The following is a 23,912-nucleotide window of genomic DNA, read 5'->3' as shown; positions in this document are numbered from 1 at the left end:
AAATAAATGCATGATATGTTACATTGGTCGCGTTTGTGTCGTTGTGACAAGTAAATGTTTTTAATTAAATAATTTTAATGAGTTTTTTTTTTTATTTTATTTTTTTATTTTTTTACTGAGTTTATAGCTGATTGGTGCATGTTAGTGAACATTCTGAGATGCAGCTCCAACAATTCTATTCTTGACAGACTTGAGCCATCACATCGCAATGGATTGTGACACATCATCAGTCACTTCCGGTGTAGACACTGTGTTAGGGGCTTTATTCTATTAACTAAGTTTTTTAAACCTGTGCTCATTAAGGTCATATTTATAAAAAAAAATAAATAAATAAATAAATAAATAAATAAAATAAAAAAGAAGAAGAAAAAGAAAAAATCCAACATACAAAAAACATACTGAAAGTACACTTAAATATAGGTGTAAATGCAGATATAAGTCTGTTGAAGGTAATATGGGGATTTGATTTCGTAAGATTAGTTCCAGAAATAGCCCACAGAGGGCTCTCCAGAGTACTGTCCATAAACTCTGTGAAGGGTAAAACACAGTCACTGCAGGTTGATGTGGCAATCAGGCAGATTTCAGACAGAGGTCAACGCATTTTTAATGAAAACTGCTTTGCAGAACAGCTATTTTCTCCACTGTACATCTGTGGTTTTCTAAGACATCATCATTTGGCTTTGAGGACATTTTAGGCTTGGATTGAACATCCTTTCTTTCTTGTGTTAAGTAAATTCATTTGGATTTAGCATGCTTCTGTTGTCTGCATAAGGTCAAGTGCTAAGTTTTTATTGAGGCTGCAATGTGTGAGATTGTTATGGTGTAAGATAAAGCAAGCATCACCATCATTACTGCAAATTCTGCATTTTTCTGTTAAGTCCATTGTGTGTTCATGAGCACATGAGAGAAGCTTGTTCAAAGTGGCTCGTAATCTATCGTATGCCTTCAGAAGGAATATTACGTAGGAATCGCAGGAACTACTATTATGACCTTTAAAGCCCTGTTGTAGTACTCGAGACCAGACTCTGACTCGGTCTCGACTCTTTTTTTTTTTTGGACTCTGGACCATTTTGACTTAGTCTCGACTTGGAGTCCCTTCAAAAAATATACCATGAACCCTTAGACTTATCTGACAAACATATCTCTGACAATATCAGCGATTATTACGTGTGTCCCACATATCTGTCGGCAGTGTATAATCAGAACTATTGATGCCCGATTAACGAATGAATCATTCTTGTGAATCGTTCTTTTCAGTGAACTGGCCAAAACGGGTTAGCAAAAAGGTCTGAATTGATTCATTATTCAGTTCGGTTTGTTCGGACTGCTATCTCACAGAATCATTTGCAGCAGTTTCTCTGCAAAACAGCATCTGGATATTTTAGAACAAAGAGAAAAAACACAATCGCTGGATGAAATGGGTATTTATCTATAGGGCTACTTTTTGAGAGGTAACATTGAGAAATTTTAACTGGAGCAGAACATCAGAGACATAGGGGTGGGCTCTATTGACTTTGGCCAGTAAGAAACACCCTAGCAACTGCATAGCAACACCCCAAACCACTCAGAACACCTTAGCAACGACTTAACAACACCCTGGCACCCACCTTCAATACCATAGCATAATGGTAGCTAGTTTTACACAGGCAAGCCCCACTCACATTTTCTTCAGAAAATGTAAAAATCTGCTTTCTCTTTAATTCTACTATTCTTACACAATACTCTGCTGGAATTCAGATGGTTGAATACCCCTGAATACTGGACTACCCACTGGCCTAAGCAATAAGAGATTGTTTACATAGACAGTCCCACCCATCTTCTCATAACCAACTGCAAATTCAGATCTTTTCACTGGTTGTATGTTTCTAATGCACCAGAGGCAAAACGCTTCCTCCAGAGATCTGAAGACTTCTCACATTATCTTTTCATTTCTGTGTGTCAATCCAAATTAGTGTTAGGCAGAGTTTTACAAAGTTCCTTTGATTTAGTTTAATTAAATAAGAAATCTTAGAGCATTAACCATAATACAAAAAGCCTTCGGTTAATAATGTCAATCAAATTTTGAATAATGCTAAATGGATGGAATTAAAGAAGTGGATAAAACAAAATGTAAATATTTTGAAATGTATATTTGTCAGGACTTTCATTGTTAAGATTACACTTAAGATATATTTGAAGGGAAATAGTTAATAATTTACTCACCCTCATGCCATCCCAGTTGTTTATGACTTTCTTTCTTCTGCTGAACACAAACAAAGATTTTTAGAAGAATATTTCAGCTCTGTTGGTGCTTCCAATGCAAGTGAATGGTGACCAGACATTTGAAGCTCCAAAAATCATAGAAAAGCAGCATGAAAGTAATCCATACAACTCCAGTGGTTAAATCCATGTGTTCAGAAGTAATATGATAAGTGTGGATAAGAAACAGATCAATATTTAAGTCCTTTTTTTTTTACTATAAATCTCCACTTTCACTTTCTTCTTTTGTTTTTGGTGATTTGCATTCTTCATGCATATCACCACCTACTGTCAAGGAGGAGAATTTATAGTAAAAAAAAAAGTTTCTTTTTTCCCCTTTTTCACCCAATTTGGAATGCCCAATTCCCAGTGTGCTTTTAAGTCCTCGTGGTCGTGTAGTGATTCACCTCAGTCTGGGTGGTGGAGGACGAATCCCAGTTGCCTCCGCATCTGAGGCCATCAACCCGCGCATCTTATCACATGGCTTGTTGAGCGCGTTGCCACGGAGACATCCACTGCGGCATCTGCGCTCAACTCACCATGCGCCCCACCGAGAATAAAACACATTATAGCAACCACGAGGAGGTTACCCCATGTGACTCTACCCTCCCTAGCAACTGGGCCAATTTGGTTGCTTAGGGGACCTGGATGGAGTCACTCAGCACGCCCTGGGATTCGAACTTGCGAACTCCAGGAGTGGTAGCCAGTGTCTTTTACCACTGAGCTATTGATTGGTTTCTTAACCACACCTATATGGATTCAACCACTGGAGTCTTATGGATTACTTTTATGCTGCCTTTATGTCCTTTTTGGAGTTTAAAAATGTTGGTACCCAATAAATAAATATTCAAAAAATATTCATTTTTGTTCAGTATAAGAAAGAAAGTCATAAAGAGATGGCACAAGGGTGGGTAAATGATAAGATAATTTTCCTTTTTGGGTGAACTATCCCTTTATGTCACTCTTCTATACGAATTTCATTGCATTAGTTAACACAGCTTTAAACCAGTCTGTAAACTAATGATGTTAGATCTTTTCTCAGAACTAAATTCACCTTTCATTTTTAACCACCTTGGTCCCAAGGTGATTTTAGTGGGTGTATAATGTCAGTTACTCTCAAGTTCACACAGGTGTCCTATAGCAAAGTAACTACAGGTGCACTTCAGCACATTAACTTTTGAATTTTGATTAACTTTTCTATTGCTTTATAATCTGAAACCTAACAAACTTTTATTAATTATTGATCTTTTGTGGACAGCTCAAGCATGAGAAATGTATATCGGATCATCACTGCCTGGAAAGACTTGTGTAGATGTGTAAATTGTAAACTATTTTCAATGCATCAGAACATTAAACCTGCTCTCTTGCATCCTGCCAAAATTTATAGCAGATTCTGTAGCCTTGACTATAGTCTAAATCTCCACATGATGGAAGAATCTCTCTCCACTCCTCATTTCTGAATCATTGACCCACAACATTATATTGTTCTTTTTAAAGTTCATTGATATCAACATTTCAGAGTGGAACATTGACCTTCATTTTCCATTTTCATGAATATTACCACTATGATATTTAAATGCACACATTCTTATAGGTCTAAATGACCTCAGATGGCAATAATATTGAATTATTAGATGCATTTACAGGGAAAAAAAATTAGTAGATATGACATTTTTTATCATGGTTACGTATATCATATATGGAAGAAACATGGCTTGAATGTAATTTCTCTGAATGTCACCTCTACACTAAAAATAACCTCAGGTGACATCATCCAAGATGATGTAATGTCAACAAACTCTAAAATGACTGTAAAAATGACGATTTAAACAACTTTGCAGCTCAAATAATACACAAGTTTTAACAGAAGAATGAATGTAAGTGCTTTTATACAATTATAAGCTTCACATTTCTGTGTTTAAATCTTCCAAAAATTGGCATTGTTCACTTTCATTGTCCCCATTCACTTCAATTGTAAGTGCTTAACTGTAACCTCGATTTTTGCTTTTTTTTAAAGAAAAGGAGGAACGAGTCTAAATAAATGTTTGTGGTTATCAACATTATGCCACAATTGCTGTCAATTTAGCTTAACTTGTATTGAATCCAGAACATTCCTTTAAATTATAAATGTAATTTAATAAATGAAATTACATTTATTAAATAAAAATAATTACATTCAATTAAATTAAAAATGCTTGTTATGAATCCTTTAACAAAATAATAATAATAATAATAATACAAAATATACTATTACTAAGCCTTAATTCATTTTTTAAAAGATTATTTAGGTAGTTAATGTTTATGTTTATTTTTTTACATCACAGTTTTAGGTTAACATTATATATATATATATATATATATATATACAGATACAGTTGAAGTCAGAAGTTTACATACACTTATGTTGAAGTCATTAAAACTCATTTTTTAATCACTCCACAGATTTAATATTATCAAACTATTGTTTTGGCAAGTTGTTTAGGACATCTACTTTGTGCTTGACACAAGTAATTTTTCCAACAATTGTTTTCTGGCAGATTGTTTCACTTTTAATTGACTATTTCACAATTCCAGAGGGTCAGAAGTTTACATGCACTAAGTTAACTGAGCCTTTAAGCAGCTTGGAAAATTCCAGAAAATTATGTCAAGCCTTTAGGCAATTAGCAATTGGCTAATTGGAGGCAATTGGAGGTGTACCTGTTGGATGTATTTTAAGGCCTGCCTTCAGATTCAGTGCCTCTTTGCTTGACATCATGGGAAAATCAAAAGAAATCAGCCAAGAGCTCAGAAAAAAAATTGTGGACCCCCACAAGCCTGGTTTATCCTTGGGAGCAATTTCCAAATGCCTTAAGGTACCACGTCCATCTGTAAAACAATAGTATGCAAGTATAAACACCATGGGACCACGCAGCCATCATACTGCTCAGGAAGGAGACGCATTCTGTCTCCTAGAGATGAACGTAGTTTGGTGTGAAAAATGCAAATCAATCCCAGAACAACAGCAAAGGACCTTGTGAAGATGCTGGAGGAAACAGGTAGACAAGTATCTATATCCACAGTAAAACGAGTCCTATATTGGCATAACCTGAAAGGCTGTTCAGCAAAGAAGAAGCCACTGCTCCAAAACTGCCATAAAAATCCAGATTACAGTTTGCAAGTGCACATGGGGACAAAAATCTTACTTTTTGTAGAAATGTCCTCTGGTCTGATGAAACAAAAATTGAACTGTCTGGCCATAATGACCATGGTTATGTTTGGAGGAAAAGGGTGAGGCTTGCAAGCTGAAGAACACACATCCCAACCGTAAAGCATGGGGGTGGCAGCATCATGTTGTGGGGGTGCTTTGCTGCAGGAGGGACTGGTGCAATTCATAAAATAGATGGCATCATGAAGAAGGAAAATTATGTGGATATATTGAAGCAACATCTCAAGACATCAGCCAGGAAGTTACAGCTCTGTCGCAAATGGGTCTTCCAAATGGACAATGACCCCAAGCATACCTCCAAAGTTGTGGCAAAATGGCTGAAGGACAACAAAGTTGATGATATTCTTCTCACCACAATTGTACAGAGCGGTTATCTGAGTTACCGTAGACTCTGTTAGTTCGAACCAGTCTGGCCACTCTGTTGACCTCTCTCATCAACAAGGCACTTCCGTCCACAGAACTGCTGCTCACTGGATGTTTTTTGTTCTTGTCACCATTCTGAGTAAATTCTAGAGATTGTTGTGTGTGAAAATCCCAGGAGATCAGCAGTTACAGAAATACTCAAACCAGCCCATCTGGCACCAACAATCATGCCACGGTTCAAATCTCTGAGATCACATTTTTTCCCCATTCTGATGGTTGATGTGAACATTAACTGAAGCTTCTGACCCGTATCTGCTTGATTTTGTGCACTGCACTGCTGCCACACTATTGGCTGATTAGATAATTGCATGGATGATTGTTGGTGCCAGACGGGCTGCTTTGAGTATTTCTGTAAATGCTGATCTCCTGGGATATTCAAACACAACAGTCTCTAGAATTTACTCTGAATGGTGCCAAGAACAAAATACATCCAGGGAGCAGCAGTTCTGCGGATGAAAATGCCTTGTTGATGAGAGAGGTCAACAGAAAATGGCCAGACTGGTTTGAACTGACAAAGTCTACAGTAACTCAGATAACCGCTCTGTACAATTGTAGAGAGAAGAATATCATCTCAGAATGCTGTTCTGAGATGCGGGTTGGTGCTGTTTTGGTGGCACGAGGGGGACCTACACAATATTAGGCAGGTGGTTTTAATGTTGTGGCTGATCGGTGTGTGTGTGTGTGTGTGTGTGTGTGTGTGTGTGTGTGTGTGTATATATATAATATCACACGTGTGTAAATTTTAACTTTAAAACTTGATGTTGAGGAAAATTATGACATTTCATGCATTTTTTTTTTTTTTTTTACCATTTTAATCACTGTTTATCTTCTTTACATTTCCCTTTATGGTCCTGTGATGTGACAAATAAATTATTAAAAGTGCAAATATTTCATGTCATTTAAACTGCATGTATAGTAATTAAACAATAATGAAAAAAGTTATTTGAAATAGATGTAGTATAGCATGTCACACTGCAGCACTGCCAATGGCCATTTACATGATAGATTAAAAAATAATAATAATCAATCAACTACATGCACATTTATTTCCATTCTATTGCATATTATTATATAATACATGACATATATCAGGTCAGAGGTTTCTTTAAAACTGTTCTTAAGTGTTAAAACCTTTCCTACGTTTGAACTTATTCAAGGGCAAAAGTTTGATAGCTCTGTCCCTCCCTCTATTCGAATGCCTCCGCCGTCCCTTTAAAGAAACACGTAGTAATTTCAATATATATGCATTAAAAGACACCGCGATGAAGCCATATCCTGTTGTTTTTATATGGGCAGGGCATAAACAGATGACCCTCTGTCTCAAATGACACTGCGACATAAACCGCTACTCACTTCCACCTAGTTAAGAGCGCCGTTTACGCACTTTGAACGAGACAGTCGGTGCTTGATTGCTTTAGTCTGGTGCAAACATGGCAGATTCAGAGGATAACGTTTCATTTCTTCATTTGAAATCCCTTCTGCAAATGGATCCTTACCTTAAACCATTTGAAAAGGACTTACACAGGAGGTAAAATGTGCTTTTATAAGTCATTTGCATCTTGTCGCTGGGTTATGCTACTGTGCTCGTCCCAAACGCACAATGACACGCGTGTCAGTATTACGCATCCGGCAATACTAGCTAAATATATGATATTAATTCAGTATATTGTCAGCGAAGAGATTGCTATATGGTCTACACATTAGTATTTAAATGCTCTTGTGGCTTGACATGCCATACAACACTCGCAGTATGTTAACATAGACATCTGATTGTTTGTATGGTCGGAGTATGTTGATGGATGAACTCGAGTTTGAACTCCACTACCACTGATAACAGCAGTGGAAATTTTCTTTATGATGTGGTAGTGTCTAGGATTATTACAGCAATTGCATTGCCATGCAGTGCATTGCATGCATGTTGTGATGTATTAATACAGGCCTGCTGATAATAACATGACCAATAGTCAAATTTTTTTAAGCAAGCTGTAATAATTTAGCTTCAGGTTATTTTCATCCACGTGCATTTCAGTATTCTGCATGCTTCCTATGTTGCTTCACCTGCTTGGTGTGTTCTTGTGACGCACGCTTGTTTGTTTTTATGCGAGTGGACGGGGTCACTATCAGCCGTCACACCCCTGGCCACGCCCACATCTTATAAATACTGGCAACCAGCAGCTCTGTGAGAACATGATGAAAGCGTTTACCGCCACACCGTTATTTTTACTGTAGCGTCGATATATTTTAAAGACATGCTTTCCATATCAGTCAGTTGTCAAAAGTCAAAGGAGGAAACACGAACTGTGTTCGGACCCAGAAAACACAGAACGTTCCCCTAAAGTTAGCATTTGGTTCCTGTTTGGTTATTTTTTGGGAACCAATTCCTAACGTTCTAGGAACGTTCTCTTTAGGTTCTATTTTTGTAACCGTAAACTAACGTTCCCAGAACGTTGCAGGGAGGTTTTTGTGTGTCAGCCTAAAAGGAACATGCACAGAACGTTGCCTAATGGGTATATGTAGGTTTTTATTTTTATAACCATAAACTTACCTCTCCAGCACGTTGTAGGGAAGTTTTTCTTCAAGAACCTAAAAAGAACCTATACAGAATGTTCTCTAATGGTTATTTTTAGGTTTTATTTTTATTACCATAAACTAATCTTCCCAGAATGTTGCAGGGAGTATTTTTTGTGACAACCTAATGAGAACTTATACAGAACGTTCTCTAATGGTTATTTTTAGGTTTTATTTTTATTACCATAAACTAACCTTCCCAGAACGTTGCAGGGAGGTTTTTTTGGTCAACCTAATAAGAACCTATACAGAACATTCTCTAATGGTTATTTTTAGTTTTTTTAAATTATTATTACCATAAACTAACCTTCCCAGAACGTTGCAGGGAGGTTTTTTGTCAATCAAATAAGAACCTATACAGAACGTTCTCTAATGGTTATTTTTAGGTTTTATTTTTATAACCATAAACTAAACTTTCCAGAAAGTTGCAGGGAGGTTTTTTGGTCAACCTAATAAGAACCTACACAGAACGTTCTCTAATGGTAATTTTTAGGTTTTATTTTTATAACCATAAACTAAACTTTCCAGAATGTTGCAGGGAGGTTTTTTTGGTCAACCTAATAAGAACCTACACAGAACGTTCTCTAATGGTTATTTTTAGTTTTGTTTTTATTACCATAAACTAATCTTCCTAGAATGTTGCAGGTAGTATTTTTGTGACAACCTAATAAGAACCTATACAGTATGTTCTCTAATGGTTATTTTTAGGTTGTATTTTTATAACCATAAACTAACTTTCCCAGAACGTTGCAGGGAGTTTTTTTTTTTTTTTTTTTTTTTTTTTTGTGACAATCTGAGAACTTATACAGAACGTTCTCTATTGGTTATTTTTAGGTTTTATTTTTATAACCATAAACTAACCTTCCCAGAATTTTGCAGGGAGATTTTTTTGTGACAACCTAAAAAGAACCTATACAGAATGTTCTCTAATGGTTATTTTTAGGTTTTATTTTCATTCACATTTTTATTTTTATTTTTAACATCATTCGTATTTTTTTTAAATGTTCCTTTGAGGTTGACAACAATGACTGAAATTAGTGCAGTACAGCGTTTATTTAAATGTACAAGGTCACATTGTATGGGATTTGAACGCATTATAATAAAGAGATGTGAAAAGCAAACATAATATACCTGCCTTACCTTGCTCACTGCACCTGACACATGCATGCACATTCAATTCACACTCGCTTTATTCCTCTATAAATCTGCGTGCAGGAGGAGTTTAAAAATGAACGGTCATTCCGGTGGACACTTACCTGACTCGTTAATCGATTTCCTCAATAAATAATTATTTCTAGATGTGAGATTTAATATACAATATATGTTACTGATTTGATAAAGATTTGACTCTTATAACCGAAAAGAAAATGATGTAGGAGTGTAACCGAGGATTTTTAAATTCTTTTACTACAAATGAAGAGAAGCAGATGTATCCGCTAAACTGTACATTTCGGTTGTAAGAAATGAATCAAATGTTAGTTTATTAAGGTTAATTAAATGTGTATTACATTTTTAATGTCTGTCAATACATTTCTGATTTTAAAAACCCTCGACTGTGTTGTAGTTAGGTCTGCAACTAACGATTATTTTGATAATCGATTAATCTAACTGTTATTAGAACGATTCGACTATTCGGCAATTATTGCAATGATTAATCATTAGCTCTTAACCGATTATTCATCTTGTGCCCAGACTTAAAAGGTTGTATTAAACATGCTTACTAAGAATAAAGAGGACAAAATCATATTTTAAAAATTCCTCTAAATGACATTCACTGAATTAAAGGGAAAAAAAATTATTTTTATTAAGTTTAATTCAGTAAAGAAATTCACTGCAAAAAAATCCTATTGTTATCAAGTGTTTTTGTCTTGTTTTCCATTTAAAATTGCCTAAAAATCCTTAAAACAAGATACATTTACTTGAGAAACGACATATAAGATAAGAATTGCTTTCAGAGAATGTACAGTGCATCCGGAAAGTATTCACAGAGCTTCACTTTTTTTTTTTTTTTTTTTACGTTACAGCCTTATTCCAAAATGGATTAAATTCATTATTTTCCTCAAAATTCTACAAACAATACCCCATAATGACAACGTGAAAGATGTTTGTTTGAAATCTTTGCAAATTTGTTATAAATAAAAAACGAAAAAAAAAAATCACATGTACATAAGTATTCACAGCCTTTGCTCAATACTTTGTTGAAGCACCTTTGGCACCAATTACAGCCTCAAGTCTTTTTGAGTATGATGCTACAAGCTTGGCACACCTATTTTTGGGCAGTTTCTCCCATTCTTCTTTGCAGGACCTCTTAAGCTCCATCAGGTTGGATGGGGAGCGTCGGTGCACAGCCATTTTCAGATCTCTCCAGAGATGTTCAATCGGGTTCAAGTCTGGGCTCTGGCTGGGCCACTCAAGGACATTCACAGAGTTGTCCCGAAGCCACTCCTTTGTTATCTTGGCTGTGTGCTTAGGGTCGTTGTCCTGTTGGAAGATGAACCTTTGCCCCCAGTCTGAGGTCCAGAGCGCTCTGGAGCAGGTTTTCATCAAGGATGTCTCTGTACATTGCTCTGTACATCTTTCCCTCGATCCTGACTAGTCTCCCAGTTCCTGCCGCTGAAAAACATCCCCACAGCATGATGCTGCCACCACCATGCTTCACTGTAGGGATGGTATTGGCCAGGTGATGAGTGGTGCCTGGTTTCCTCCAGACATGACGCTTGCCATTCAGGCCAAAGAGTTCAATCTTTGTTTCTCATGGTCTGAGAGTCCTTCAGGCGCCTTTTGGCAAACTCCAGGCAGGCTGTCATGTGCCATTTACTGAGGAGTGGCTTCCGTCTGGCCACTCTACCATACAGGCATGATTGGTGGAGTGCTGCAGAGATGGTTGTTCTTCTGGAAGGTTCTCCTCTCTCCACAGAGAAATGCTGGAGCTCTGTCAGAGTGACTATCGGGTTCTTGGTCACCTCCCTGACTAAGGCCCTTCTCCCCCGATCGCTCAGTTTGGCCAGGCGGCCAGCTCTAGGAAGAGTCCTGGTGGTTCCAAACTTCTTCCATTTACAGATGATGGAGGCCACTGTGCTCATTGGGACCTTCAATGCTGCAGACATTTTTCTGTACCCTTCCCCAGATCTGTGCCTCGATACAATCCTGTCTTGGAGGTCTACAGGCAATTCCTTGGACTTCATGGCTTGGTTTGTGCTCTGACATGCACTGTTAACTGTGGGACCTTATATAGACAGGTGTGTGCCTTTCCAAATAAAGTCCAATCAACTGAATTTACCACAGGTGGACTCCAATCAAGTTGTAGAAACATCTCAAGGATGATCAGTGGAAACGGGATGCACCTGAGCTCAATTTTGAGTGTCATGGCAAAGGCTGTGAATACTTATGTACATGTGATTTTTGTTTTGTTTTTTTATTTTTAATACATTTGCAAAGATTTCAAACAAACTTCTTTCACGTTGTCATTTTGGAGTATTGTTTGTAGAATTTTGAGGAAAATAATGAATTTAATCCATTTTGGAATAAGGCTGTAACATAACAAAATGTGGAAAAAGTGAAGTGCTGTGAATACTTTCTGGATGCACTGTATCTTAAATATAAGTGTATTTTGTATATAAGTGTAAAGACAAAATATACTTATATTCAAGATATATTCTTTAAAAGCAAGTCTAAACATCGTATATGCTGCTTCTCAGGTGAATGCATCTTTTTTTTTTTTAAAGATTTTTAGATATTTTAAAATATTTGTATTTTTAATATTATATTCAACATTCTCAGATAATTTTTTTTTCTTTTTCTATAGCTGCTAAAGAAAATGTACATTGTTTTAAAGGAGTTTTAGAAATTTATATTGGAAAACAAGCCAAAACAAAAACAAATCAAAAACGTGTTTTGTTGCAGTGTATAATGGGGTGAAGACCACCCTCTCTTACCTTTTTGTTCACTTCAATCCATCTTTAACTCACAAAAAAAAAAAAAACCTCTCTCATATTAATAAAGCTGCATATTGGCAGTTTTCTTCATGATAAGAAATGCACAGTGACATATATTATGATTAATTAAGTCGTGAGCCATCACGTTGTAATCTAGCTGCAGCAAGTGTGCTCTCGAGGGATGAGCGTCCCCGTGCCAGAGTGTCAGTCTCTCCCCTTTAGATCGGGACACTTTGCGCAACTCATAGGAGAGGCGCTGACCGCACAGAGAAATGGCAGTTTCGGAGTTTGTAGTTATTTACATGACCTGCTTCCTTATTATTTGAACTTTAATAAAGCTATAATGCATTAAATATAACTGCATTTAAGATGTAACGCCGGGGTGATTCCTTTAAAGATGCTCGACATGCAGGTTTTGCCCCAGCTCCACTTATTCCACAACGAGAGTGCTTCTATATTTACTTATTTGGTATTTTTGTATAATTCCCTCATACTTTGTGATCTACATCACCTGAAGCTGTGAAAGTTTAGAGTGCATCTGGACTGTGAGCTGTGTAAGGGTGTGTTCACACTTGAAGTTCGGTTCCCTTGGTCCGGACCAAAACAGAAAATGATACATTTATTCCTGGTTCGCTTAGCATTCACACTGGCATTTTTAACACCAAACCTAATGATACAAACCAAAAGGCATCAGGAAAAAGTCACAACCTGATTAGACAGATTTTATGACGTATATTATGCGACGGAACTTGCCGAACATTCAAAACAATGATGACTGCTGGGCGAAATGCGCTCGTTATATATATATATATATATATATATATATGTATATATGGTGGTATTTTTACCAGCTGAGAACAAATGAAGAGCTAATAAAATGTATAAAGGAGTCAAAACAGTGCCAGGACGGCTGACGGCGGTTCGATGCTTGTAGCGAGCTGTAATGGGCAACATAGCTCCTATGATGATAAGAACCAGGTATGCTTGAGATCAGTATTAGGCAAATTACTTCCTGTTTTTGGTCCGTTTAGACGTCTTTGGTCCATGTTGTGTTCATATATCAATCGAACCGCGCCAGAGTTCGTTTGGAAGCGGACCGAGACCCACTATTCAGGCAGTCTCGGTCCACTTGTTTGGTGTGCACCAGGGTTCGGGTGGCAGCGTTCACACTTGTTCGAATTAACCGCACTAACAGAGCAATTGCACCAGAGTTCGTTTTAATCTAACCAAACCTGCCAAGTGTGAACACACCCTAATTCTTCCTCTCCTCAGTTAGGCGCGAACTGCAGTGCTGCTCTCACGTGTCATTATTACAGATTAATCTCAATGAAAATGATTCGGCAATTAAAATATTTGACTGTAATGGAATTTTCGAAGGTTTTACATGGCTAGGCAAGTTCGTAAAACAGGTGAAATTAAACCACACTGCTCGGACAGTTTACATTTACATTACATTTACATTTAGTCATTTAGCAGGCGCTATCCAAAGCGACTTACAAAAGAGGAACATAACAACACATTTGTCATAAGAAAGTCAACAATATCTTCAGTATCGCACCGGCAACTTCTCAAAGTGGCTGGAGTAGTATAGAAGCTAGCGCAGAAGAGAGACAAGGAATACATTTTAAAAAAAAAAAATTTTTATTGTTAAATAGTAAGTGTGGATTGGTTAAGTGCTTGTGGAACAAATGTGTTTTCAGCTGGTTCTTGAATGCTGAGATGGTATCAGCAGATTGTGAGTAGGTTAGAAGCTTATTCTAACACAGAGTAACAGAGAGAGTGAATAATTGTGAAATGGACTTTGTGCCTCTTTGCGATGGGACCACCAGGCGTCGCTCATTCATTGTCCGAAGAGAGCAAATTGGGACATAGACCTGGAGGAGTGAATTTAAGAGGGTGCTGTTCCATTGGCTGTCCTGAAGGCCAGAGTCAAATCTTTGAATTTGATGCGGGCAGCTACTGGTAGCCAGTGGAGTGAAATCAAGAGTGTGGTGACAGTCTTTGGCTGATTAAAGACCAGATGTGCTGCAGCATTCTGGACCATCTGCAGTGGTTTAATTGTAGTTGGGAGGCTGGCCAACAAGGTATTACAGTAGTCCAGTCTTGAAATGAACAGAGCTTGGATCAGGAGCTGTGTAGCATATTCAGACAGGAAATGTCTGATTTTCCTGATGTTCTAAAGTGCGAACATGCAAGACAGGATGGTTGATGAGATGTTGGCAAGTTAAGCTGGTCATCTTCCATCACTCCTAGGTTCCAGGCTGTCCTGGTTGGAGTTAGCGTAGTTGAACCAAGAGGTTGTGGTCAACATACTGGTTGGCTGGGATCACGAGGAGTTCTATCTTGATAAGGTTGAGCTGAAGGTGAAGTTCCTTCATCCAGGCCGAGATTTCCGAGAGGCAGGTAGAGATACGAGCTGAGATGGTGGGGTTTGCCATGCTGGAATGACAGGTAGAGCTGCATATCATCTGTGTAGCAGTGGTAGGAAAAGTCATGTGCCTTAATGATAGGTTCGGGTGATGAGGTGTAGATCGAGAAAAGGAGGGGTCCAAGCACTGATCTCTGAGGAACACCAGGGGTCAGCTGGTGTAACTTGGACACCCCTTCTCTCCAGGTGACCTTGAAGGATCTGCCTGTGAGGTATGATTCAAATCATCCATGCCCAGGTCAGAGAGAGTAGACAGGAGAATCTGGTGTTTCACTGCTTTGTGTGATTTCACCATATACAAAATTGCTAGTTCGGTTTGGTTTGAATTTGTGGAGAAAATAAATAAATAAACAGAATTATCGTAGTGGGGCAAAGTAGAAAAAGGAAGGAATCTAAAAAGTTTCTCAACAGATTAGCCAAAGCCACTTTTCGGAGCACAGTGAGAAATGGCTTCAGTAACATTTCCGCTTGAGCATAAATTGGTGTGGAACAGTTACAAACCAACAGAGGTGGATAGTAACGCGCTACATTTACTCTGTTACATTTACTTGAGTAACTTTTTGAAAAAAAATACTTTTAGAGTAGGTTTAAAAGTGGATACTTTTTACTCTCACTCAAGTACATTTCTAATGATTTTCTTTTTTTTTTTTTTTTTTTACTTTACAATGGGTGGCGTTCCTGTTGTTACATTGCTGGATTTAATTTGAATTAATGTGTAATTTATTGAGAGATTATTGAATGGGACTTTTACGAGAGCGGAAGTTCACACAGCTGCGTGCTGAGCCGCTGTCACAGACTGTCACTCAGTCTCTGCTGCAGCATCAAGCTCTTCAAAGTGAAACACTTTCTTCGCTCACAGTGAAAAAAGAATAGTTTCGTCATGCAATGCCTTCATTTAATACCAAGACAAGCTGATTAAAATCACAGCTCCAACTTAATGGCAGCACGCTGAGGTAAGTTTTGGCTCTAATCCTAACGCGGGCTTTTCTGTGTAATGAGATGGTAATTTTCAGGGTGATAATGTAACTGGGCTCTTATGACATCAGTTTTTAAGAGTACTTTTTTAAATCAGTGCAGCAGTATGTCAGTGCGCTTTGTCCCGCATGTCATGAGCAGTATTTACGCATTTACCCGTGCCCTTATAGGGATAGTTCACCCAAAAATTACAATTCTCATTATTTACTCACCCTCATGCCACCCCAGATGTGTATGACTTTCTTTCATCTGCTGAACTTAAATGAAGATTTTTAGAATAATTTCTCAGCTCTATAGGTCCATACAATGCAAGTGAATGGGGGCAACATTTTAAAGCTAAACAAAATCACATAAGTCAGCATAAAAGTAATCCATAAGACTCCAGTGGTTAAATCAATATCTTCAGAAGCAATGTGATAATTTGGATGAGAATCAGAGAAACAGATCACTTTCACATTCTTCTTCTTGTATTTGGTGATTCACATTCTTCTCTGCATATTGCCCCTGCTGGCTGGGAAAAGAACTTCTAGCAAAAAATTATAAATATTTATCTGTTTCTCACCCACACCTATCATATCACTTCTGAAGACTTGGATTTAACCACTGGAGTCTCATAGATTACTTTTATGCTGCCTTTTTATGTGCTTTTTGGAGCATCAAAATGTTGGCAGAGCTAAAATACTCTTTTAAAAATCTTAATTTGTGTTCTGCAGAAGAAAGGAAGTCATACACATCTAGGATGGCATGAGGGTGAGTAAATGATGAGAGAATTTTCATTTATGGGTAAACTGTATCTTTAAAGTGATAGCTCAGCCATAATTTAATATTCTGTCATAATTTCCCTACCCTCATGTTGTTCCAAACCAGTGTGACGCTTTTTATTATGTGGAACACATAATATTTTAGACAGAATGTTAGGGACTGATAGTCTCAGTCACCATTCACTTTCAAAATATGAAAAAAAACAACAAAAAAAAACACATTCACTGAAAGTAAATAGTGACTCAGGCAAACATTCTGTCTAATATCTCCTTATTGTGTTGCATGGAAGAAAGAAAGTAATACGGGTTTGGAACAACATGATTTTGAATGATGACAGAATTTCCATTAATAATAATAATAGTTCTGTAGTACATGTTCAATGTGTATTATGTAATGGAATGTAGGGGAGTTAACGCCTATTATGTCATTTGTGAAAGTAACGAGTTACTCACTACATGAGGACTCTTTTAATTGTATACTTTCTTACTCAAGTAATTATTTATGTTAGTACTTTTACTTCTACTTGAGTAATTGTTTTTTTTTTTTTTTTAAGTAATTGTACTTTTACTTGAGTACAGTTTTTGGCTACTCTACCCACCTCTGCAAACCAATCACAATCATGGCGACTCATGATTGTCAATTTGCCAGTGCCAAGGTATCTTATTTGTTTCTAGTTAGCTGGCAAAGTTCACTATGGTGAGGTAAACAAAATGTACTAGAATAATAGTGCATGTTTGGTGTATCTTTGTGATATTATGATGATGGATTAACTAGTATAGTACACTGAACAAAATTTGGAGTGAGTTTTACTTAATAAACCTAGGAAACTATTTCTGTGCAGAAATTGCTAGTAAATTTAACAGAAAATATTTTCAATAAAGGCTACACACAATTCTTGGTGGCTTTCATTAGAACTTCTCAAGATGTGTTGTTAAAAGTACCGGTACTTCGGTACCAAGTTGATACTAAAATAAAAAAAGATGTAACGATACCAGTGTTTCTGCAGTACCGGTTGTACTGAGCACTGACTCTATCCGGTACCAGCGTGCAGTATAACTGACATACGACAGATTTAAAATGCTCACAGGCTTTATTAGTTACTCCTTTTACACTGAAATGGACAATTAATCAAATTAAAGTTGTGACGTCCTAGTGTGATTTATTAAACTGCTAAAAGCTGCAATTTTGGTGTGGATGAGCTGCGTACTGTATAAATCTGACTACTCATCCACTAGAAACTCCACAGACATTGAGAACCATTCACAATGTATCAGATGACAAAGCAGAGCACTAATACACTGTAAAATGCGTATTATATGTAGACTATATATTTATATAATTAAATCACAGCATTTGTGCTTTAATCTCAACTCAGCTTTATTTATGTAACATTTAAAACAACAAAGTTGACCAAAGTGTTTCACAGTAATAAAATTTAAAACAAACAAACAAACAAACTGTGCACTGCAGGGCATTATTCTGCAACAAAAAACAGTTACTATGAATGCAAACTTTAATACAGTGAAAGACACTCTATTAGCATAACATAAATATATATATAAATAAAAATAAATAAAAATTTCCAACATACTTTTGAATGTCCATGTACTAAAATAAAATATTTGATGCCATGAGTGTACCTTCATTAACTATTACTATTATTTTGAATGGCCATGGAAAATGAAGCAATGTGATAAAAATTTTACCTGGTCGCAAAAAGTAGTCTAAATCACTTGCACCTTTATTAGCAACTGACACATAAGTGCCAGCTTTACATGTCATACATCCTGCTTCCCACGGATCTCGACCTGGATGAAAGTATGGGAATTTTTTTGCAGATCTTCTGTAAATTTGCACTTTCGTTTGGGCATTGTTTCCACTCAGCTGTCATTTGCTGCTGCTGTCAAGCAACTGTTTGATGCCGAACACAACAGCGCTTCGCCCGTTCGTGGAGAGATTGACAGGCAGGAATTTGGCCAGTAGTTGCTGCAAGCCTCTTATAATCGACCAACTGTTGTGCGAGAAGGCGGGACTTACAAAGAGGGGTTAAAACAATGCAAATATGCGCGCGCACACAATGAAGTATTAGACCAGATGCACATCATAATGCAACTAAAGCCGAATCCCGGACATTTTCGCAAATTTAGAAATCCCGGCCGGACGCTTTTTAAGGTCTGAAAAAGAGGACATGTCCGGGAAAAACAGGACGTATGGTCACCCTACGTTAGCAGCGGTGCAGAAATTACTTTTAACATGGGGGCGATGAGGAAACATTTAAAAAATCAATTTAAAGTGACTACTACTAACAGAAACGTGTTGTAATACTAATATGTCATGCTTGAGTGGGGACAAAAAGTAAAAAGGACTTACGGTGCTGCTGCCGTCTTGACAAAGCGCTCTGGGATGCTTTCGCTTCAAGTGTTTGTTCATGGCGGTTGTACTGCTGTGATGAGCCATTTACAATTTGCGTAGCTTACACAGCACCACATTGTTGGGTCTCTGGCTAAAATACTCCCACGCTTTAGATGACCGTAGGTGAGTTTTTTTTTAGCTGCAGCTTGTTCTTCGGGGGAATCCATACTTAAACCGGGCGCAGCCATTTTAATTACTCCATTGCGATGCGCCGACGCATGTTATACAAATCGACGTATTTCTGTAATCGATGACATCGATTACGTCGATGAATCGTCCCAGCCCTATTTGCAATACAAAAAAGTTTACTCACTTTTTGTTTGTACATTTTACTCAAGCAATGTAGCAATGAATTAACCCATGCGTTAATATAAATTGACATAATATAATTTAATGCAAATGCAAGTGCACTAGCATTTCAATGTTTTTTATTTTGTTATTTTTTTTATATCATGACACACAGAATTCACAGTAGCTTAATGCATGCTTTATAGTCTATTAGACAACATCACCTTGCTTTAATGTTGATAGAAGCAAGATCCAGAACTGCGTACGCAGATCTCAACACTTGGTGCATAAAAACGAATGACGATAACAATCAACAGATATTTTTTTTTTATCATGAACAACTAATTTTGAGTAGAAAATGAACTTAAGACTTCACAAAACATGAAGTTACCAATCATAAAGGCAAAATCTACAAAAAAAAAAAAAATGGTGTAAATCCCGGTGCATGCTGGGAACATCAACTTCAAAAAGTTAAGTAAAATGTAATTATTTTATTTACCTGTGAAATTTACTCAAATTAGCAAATAAATATGACAAGGTTTTCTGCTCTAAGATTCATACATGTTGACGCATTGTAAAGATAACAATCATAAATAATATTTACTATATATAGCTAGAGCATTAATTTGACATGTTTGAATTGAGTACAGATTTAGAATTTACTTCATTTTTTCAGTTTTACACTTAGTGCCCCCCAGTAGACTCTGTTGTAACTGCGAGATTTCGTGAGAGATCCAGAGGGATAGTACAGTAAAATTCAGCGTTGTCCACGGCAGGCAAATGCGCGAAAGAAAATCAATTTGCGATATTCGAGTATTGTTTTTAATAGTCAAGTAGCTGGTGCAGAACGAGTACTCTTACTCATGCACATCCCTAAAATAAAAATGGGGCAAAAGACCCAGGTAGTAAACACTCATGGTTCATTATGGATTTTTCGAAGACTTTTATCCTTTAAATCAAAGTTTGTAGTGGTGAGATTCACTTTGGAGACTGTAGGTTTGGTTCATGGCTGAGAACTCTCTTATGAAGTTTTTAATGAAATCTCTATGGAAAAAATTAATGGAAAAAAATACTTACGGAACCAAGACGTCTAAATAAATGGGCGGGCACTTTTGCGGTCTACTCACAAAATGTGCAGTAGACAACCAGTGCACAATGCTGTACCCCACATTGCGTCATGATCGACCTTAGTGTGAACAAAAGTAATTTTTTATTGTCTTTTAGACTGTCAAGACATTGTTACACAAAATTTAATTAGAAAATCAAAAGAATAATTTTCATAACATAGCCTTACAGCATAAAAGCGCTTATTAATACATAAAGACCTTCAGAAAAGTGATGGATGAGTTAGAGGTGACCACTTTTAATATATAATTATAATGTCACTCATAATCATATTCATAATTTAACATATTTATATTATGAGTATATAAGCGCTGACATAAAATTGGTACTCCAGATTATCTGATTGCTTATGCCTGGAGACTCTTGAGTGCTCTGTACCAATTAGATGGCACTTAATTTCAATCCAGAGGGTGCCGCTGTCAACAACTGGACCGTTCACCACTCATCATTTTGATGCATAATATACACGGTCCTATGGCACTGACTTTACATTTGATTACAATGATAACAACGTCTAATTGTATTGTTGCACACATTAAGTGTGCATGGCACTGTTTGCATATTTATGACTTGACATTCTTTGTTCATTAGTGCCACAGAGACCACTGACAAATGAAATAGAGTTCTTCATTATCATTTTAATTAACACCGAAATCTTGAGGGGTAGCCATCGAGGTATCTCGATACATGTACATGGTGTCTAATTTTACCCTTCTCTGTGGACCTGGTTTTCAAAAGTGCAATAATAGCGTGTGGAATGTGTGTCACATGTTGACTGAGGAGAAACCACACAGGATATAAGAAACTCAAATTACTAAGGAAGACTATACTAAAACTCTTTAAAACGAAGGTTAATAACATTTCAAATTTCTGTGCTACTTTCCTTTGCTCTGGACGAGAGAGCCCATAGGAATGAAAAAATCACAAATGAAATCTCTTCATTATCTAAATTGTTTCTCATAGACTGCAATGAGATCAGATTGGAAGCAAATGGAGAATTTTTCTCCAGATGCTTCCATGACAAATTTATCTGAGCTATGCTATCCAAATTATGTACTCTATACACATTATATGCTATACTCGGTCTATGTCAACAATTATCTTAATTTTTCTTTTTTATACTTCTCCTTAGTACTTTAGGAGAGGCATCTAAGACAAAGTTGTGTGTGTGTGTGTGTGTGTATATATATATCTATATATATATATATATATATATATTAGGGCTGTCAAACGATTCAAATATGTAATCGCGATTAATCGCATAATTTTTGTAGTTAATCGCAATATCTTTATAAACATGAGTGGACAAAATATGCTTCATCCAGACGTATTTTTCAGTCATCCACACAAAACCTACCCCACCAACAGAGTTGAACAAAAGAAAATAAACACAACACAACTCATTTCTCGCAACTTTTGCCTCGCGCTCGCACTGCACCTCGCAGTGCAAGGCAGGTGCTCAAATGGCTGCTGTCAATGTTAACAATGTTAGGAGCTCTATCTGTGCTTTGCAGGCATGTTCTACTGCTGTGCTACACTGATAAAATGCTTCGTGCAGGTCTCAGCATAATGTATCCCACCATCTGTTTTCCCGATGGTCAATGCATGTGACATTAGTGGCGTTTGCGCGAATTGACTCGCTTCTCATGAACTACGGTTTATTCAGAGGGTCATATTATGTGTTAACGGCGTTAAAATAGATTAGTGCTGTTAAAAAGTTTTCGATAATGTGTTAACACGTTAACTTCGACAGCACTAATATGTGTGTGTGTGTGTGTGTGTGTGTGTGTGTGTGTGTGTGTGTGTGTGTAATATATACACACACACACTTGCCGACCACTTTATTAGGAACACCTGTACACCTACATATTCATTCTGCGTATGGAAACACCTTGTTGATGAGAGAGGTCAACAGAGAATTGCCAGACTGGTTTGAGCTGACAGAAAGGCTACGGTAACTCAGATAACCACTCTGTACAATTGTAGTGAGCAGAATAGCATCTCAGAATGCACAACATGTCGAACCTTGAGGTGGATGGGCTACTACAGGAGAAGACCACATCGGGTTCCACTTCTGTCAGCATAGAACAGGAAACTGAGGCTGCAGTGGGCCTACCATCTGTGTACCTCAGCTGAGTTTTATCAGACCAGGCTATGTTTTCCAGTCTTTAATTGTCCAGTTTTGGTGAGCCTCAGCTTTTTGTTCTTAATTATTTAAATAACTTTACAGCTCAAATAACACACAAGTTTTAACAGAAGAATTAATGTATGTGCTTTTATAAAATAAGCTTCATTTTTTTGCCTTTTTAAAGGAACAGTTCACCCAAAAATCAAATTTCTCTCATTATTCACTTACACTGATGCCATCCCAGATGTGTATGTCTGTGTTTCTTCAGCAGAACACAAATTAAGATTTTTAGAAGAAGATAGAGGTCTGTCAGGTCCTTATAATAGAAAAAAACGGGTGCCAGAACTTTGACGGTCAAAAAGGCATATTTAGGCAGCATAAAAATAATCCACATGACTCCAGTCGATCAATGAATGTCTTCTGAAGCAAATCGATACGTTTGTGTAAAAAATAAATAGATAATAAAACGTTATTAACTTTTAAAAAGCGCTTCCTGCCAGCAGCTGACGCGAAGCGTGACTTAAGCGCATCGCCGAATTCATGCAAGAATTTGGAAGCGACACTTATTTACAACAAAAGAACGAACGTTATACGAGAGTTCGGCCATTTCAAACAGTTGCATTTTATGCTGCCTAAATGTGACTTTTGAACCGGCTGGCACCTGTGTGCTTCTGTTATAAGGACCTGACAGAGCTCTGTCTTCTGAAAACCTTCATTTGTGTTCTGCTGAATAAAGACAGTCATACACATCTGGGATGGCATCAGGGTAAGTGAATAATGAGAGAATTTTCATTTTTGGGTGAGCTATTCCATAAAACCCTCCAAAAATTTGCCCCATTCAATTCCTTTGTAAGTTCCTCACTGTGACCTCGATTTTTGCCCTTTTAAAGAAAAGGAGGGATGAGTTAAATTATTTATTTATTATTTTTTGGGAATCAACATTATTCTACATATACCGTTGATTGAGCTTCGTTTGTTCCCGGAAACCTCTGCTACTTTTTATCATCAACTTGCACCATCACAAATGTGCACATGATGGAGAACACAAATCGGGTCACTATAATTGTGTTTTTTTTTATTTTTTATTTTTTTTAATTATTATTAATTTGGTGCCATTATGCGTACCAGAGTGAGCGACTCATGCGCCTTTGTGTTGAATGCTGTATTTCAGCAGAATGGGACTATCTGCTGCTCGGAAACTGCCTTTTTTTGAGGCACAGCGAGCAAGGTTGCGAGCAATGCATTTGCTGCCCTGCTTACATTGCACGCTCACTCATGCACGTATCTAAAAGGCACCTCACCCCTTCTATGTCCCACAATGTTCCACTGGCACCCGTGGTGCATGTGTGTGTTTTCGTGCAACTGAAGATGTCATACTAAACTTGGCAAAAATGCATGTACTAGTTATTTCACTTCCTTAACAAG

At 37.2% G+C, this 23,912-nt stretch overlaps 1 protein-coding gene across 1 annotated transcript in view; it reads left to right on the top strand.

Annotated features, from left to right (window-relative positions):
• The first annotated feature begins 7,169 nt into the window (after positions 1-7,169).
• LOC127421889 (1,4-alpha-glucan-branching enzyme-like) overlaps positions 7,170-23,912 on the top strand; it is a 280,638-nt gene continuing 263,895 nt past the window's right edge. The window contains exon 1 of the mRNA XM_051665092.1: positions 7,170-7,394. Within this exon, the coding sequence (XP_051521052.1) occupies positions 7,297-7,394 (98 nt within the window). The 5' untranslated portion in view covers positions 7,170-7,296. The remainder of the gene's footprint in view (positions 7,395-23,912) is intronic.

This window comes from Myxocyprinus asiaticus, chromosome 31 (assembly GCF_019703515.2).
Source record: "Myxocyprinus asiaticus isolate MX2 ecotype Aquarium Trade chromosome 31, UBuf_Myxa_2, whole genome shotgun sequence".
In the NCBI taxonomy this organism is placed as follows: domain Eukaryota; kingdom Metazoa; phylum Chordata; class Actinopteri; order Cypriniformes; family Catostomidae; genus Myxocyprinus; species Myxocyprinus asiaticus.
Note: the sequence above shows the minus strand (reverse complement) of the source record. Positions and strands in the feature narration are given on the sequence as shown.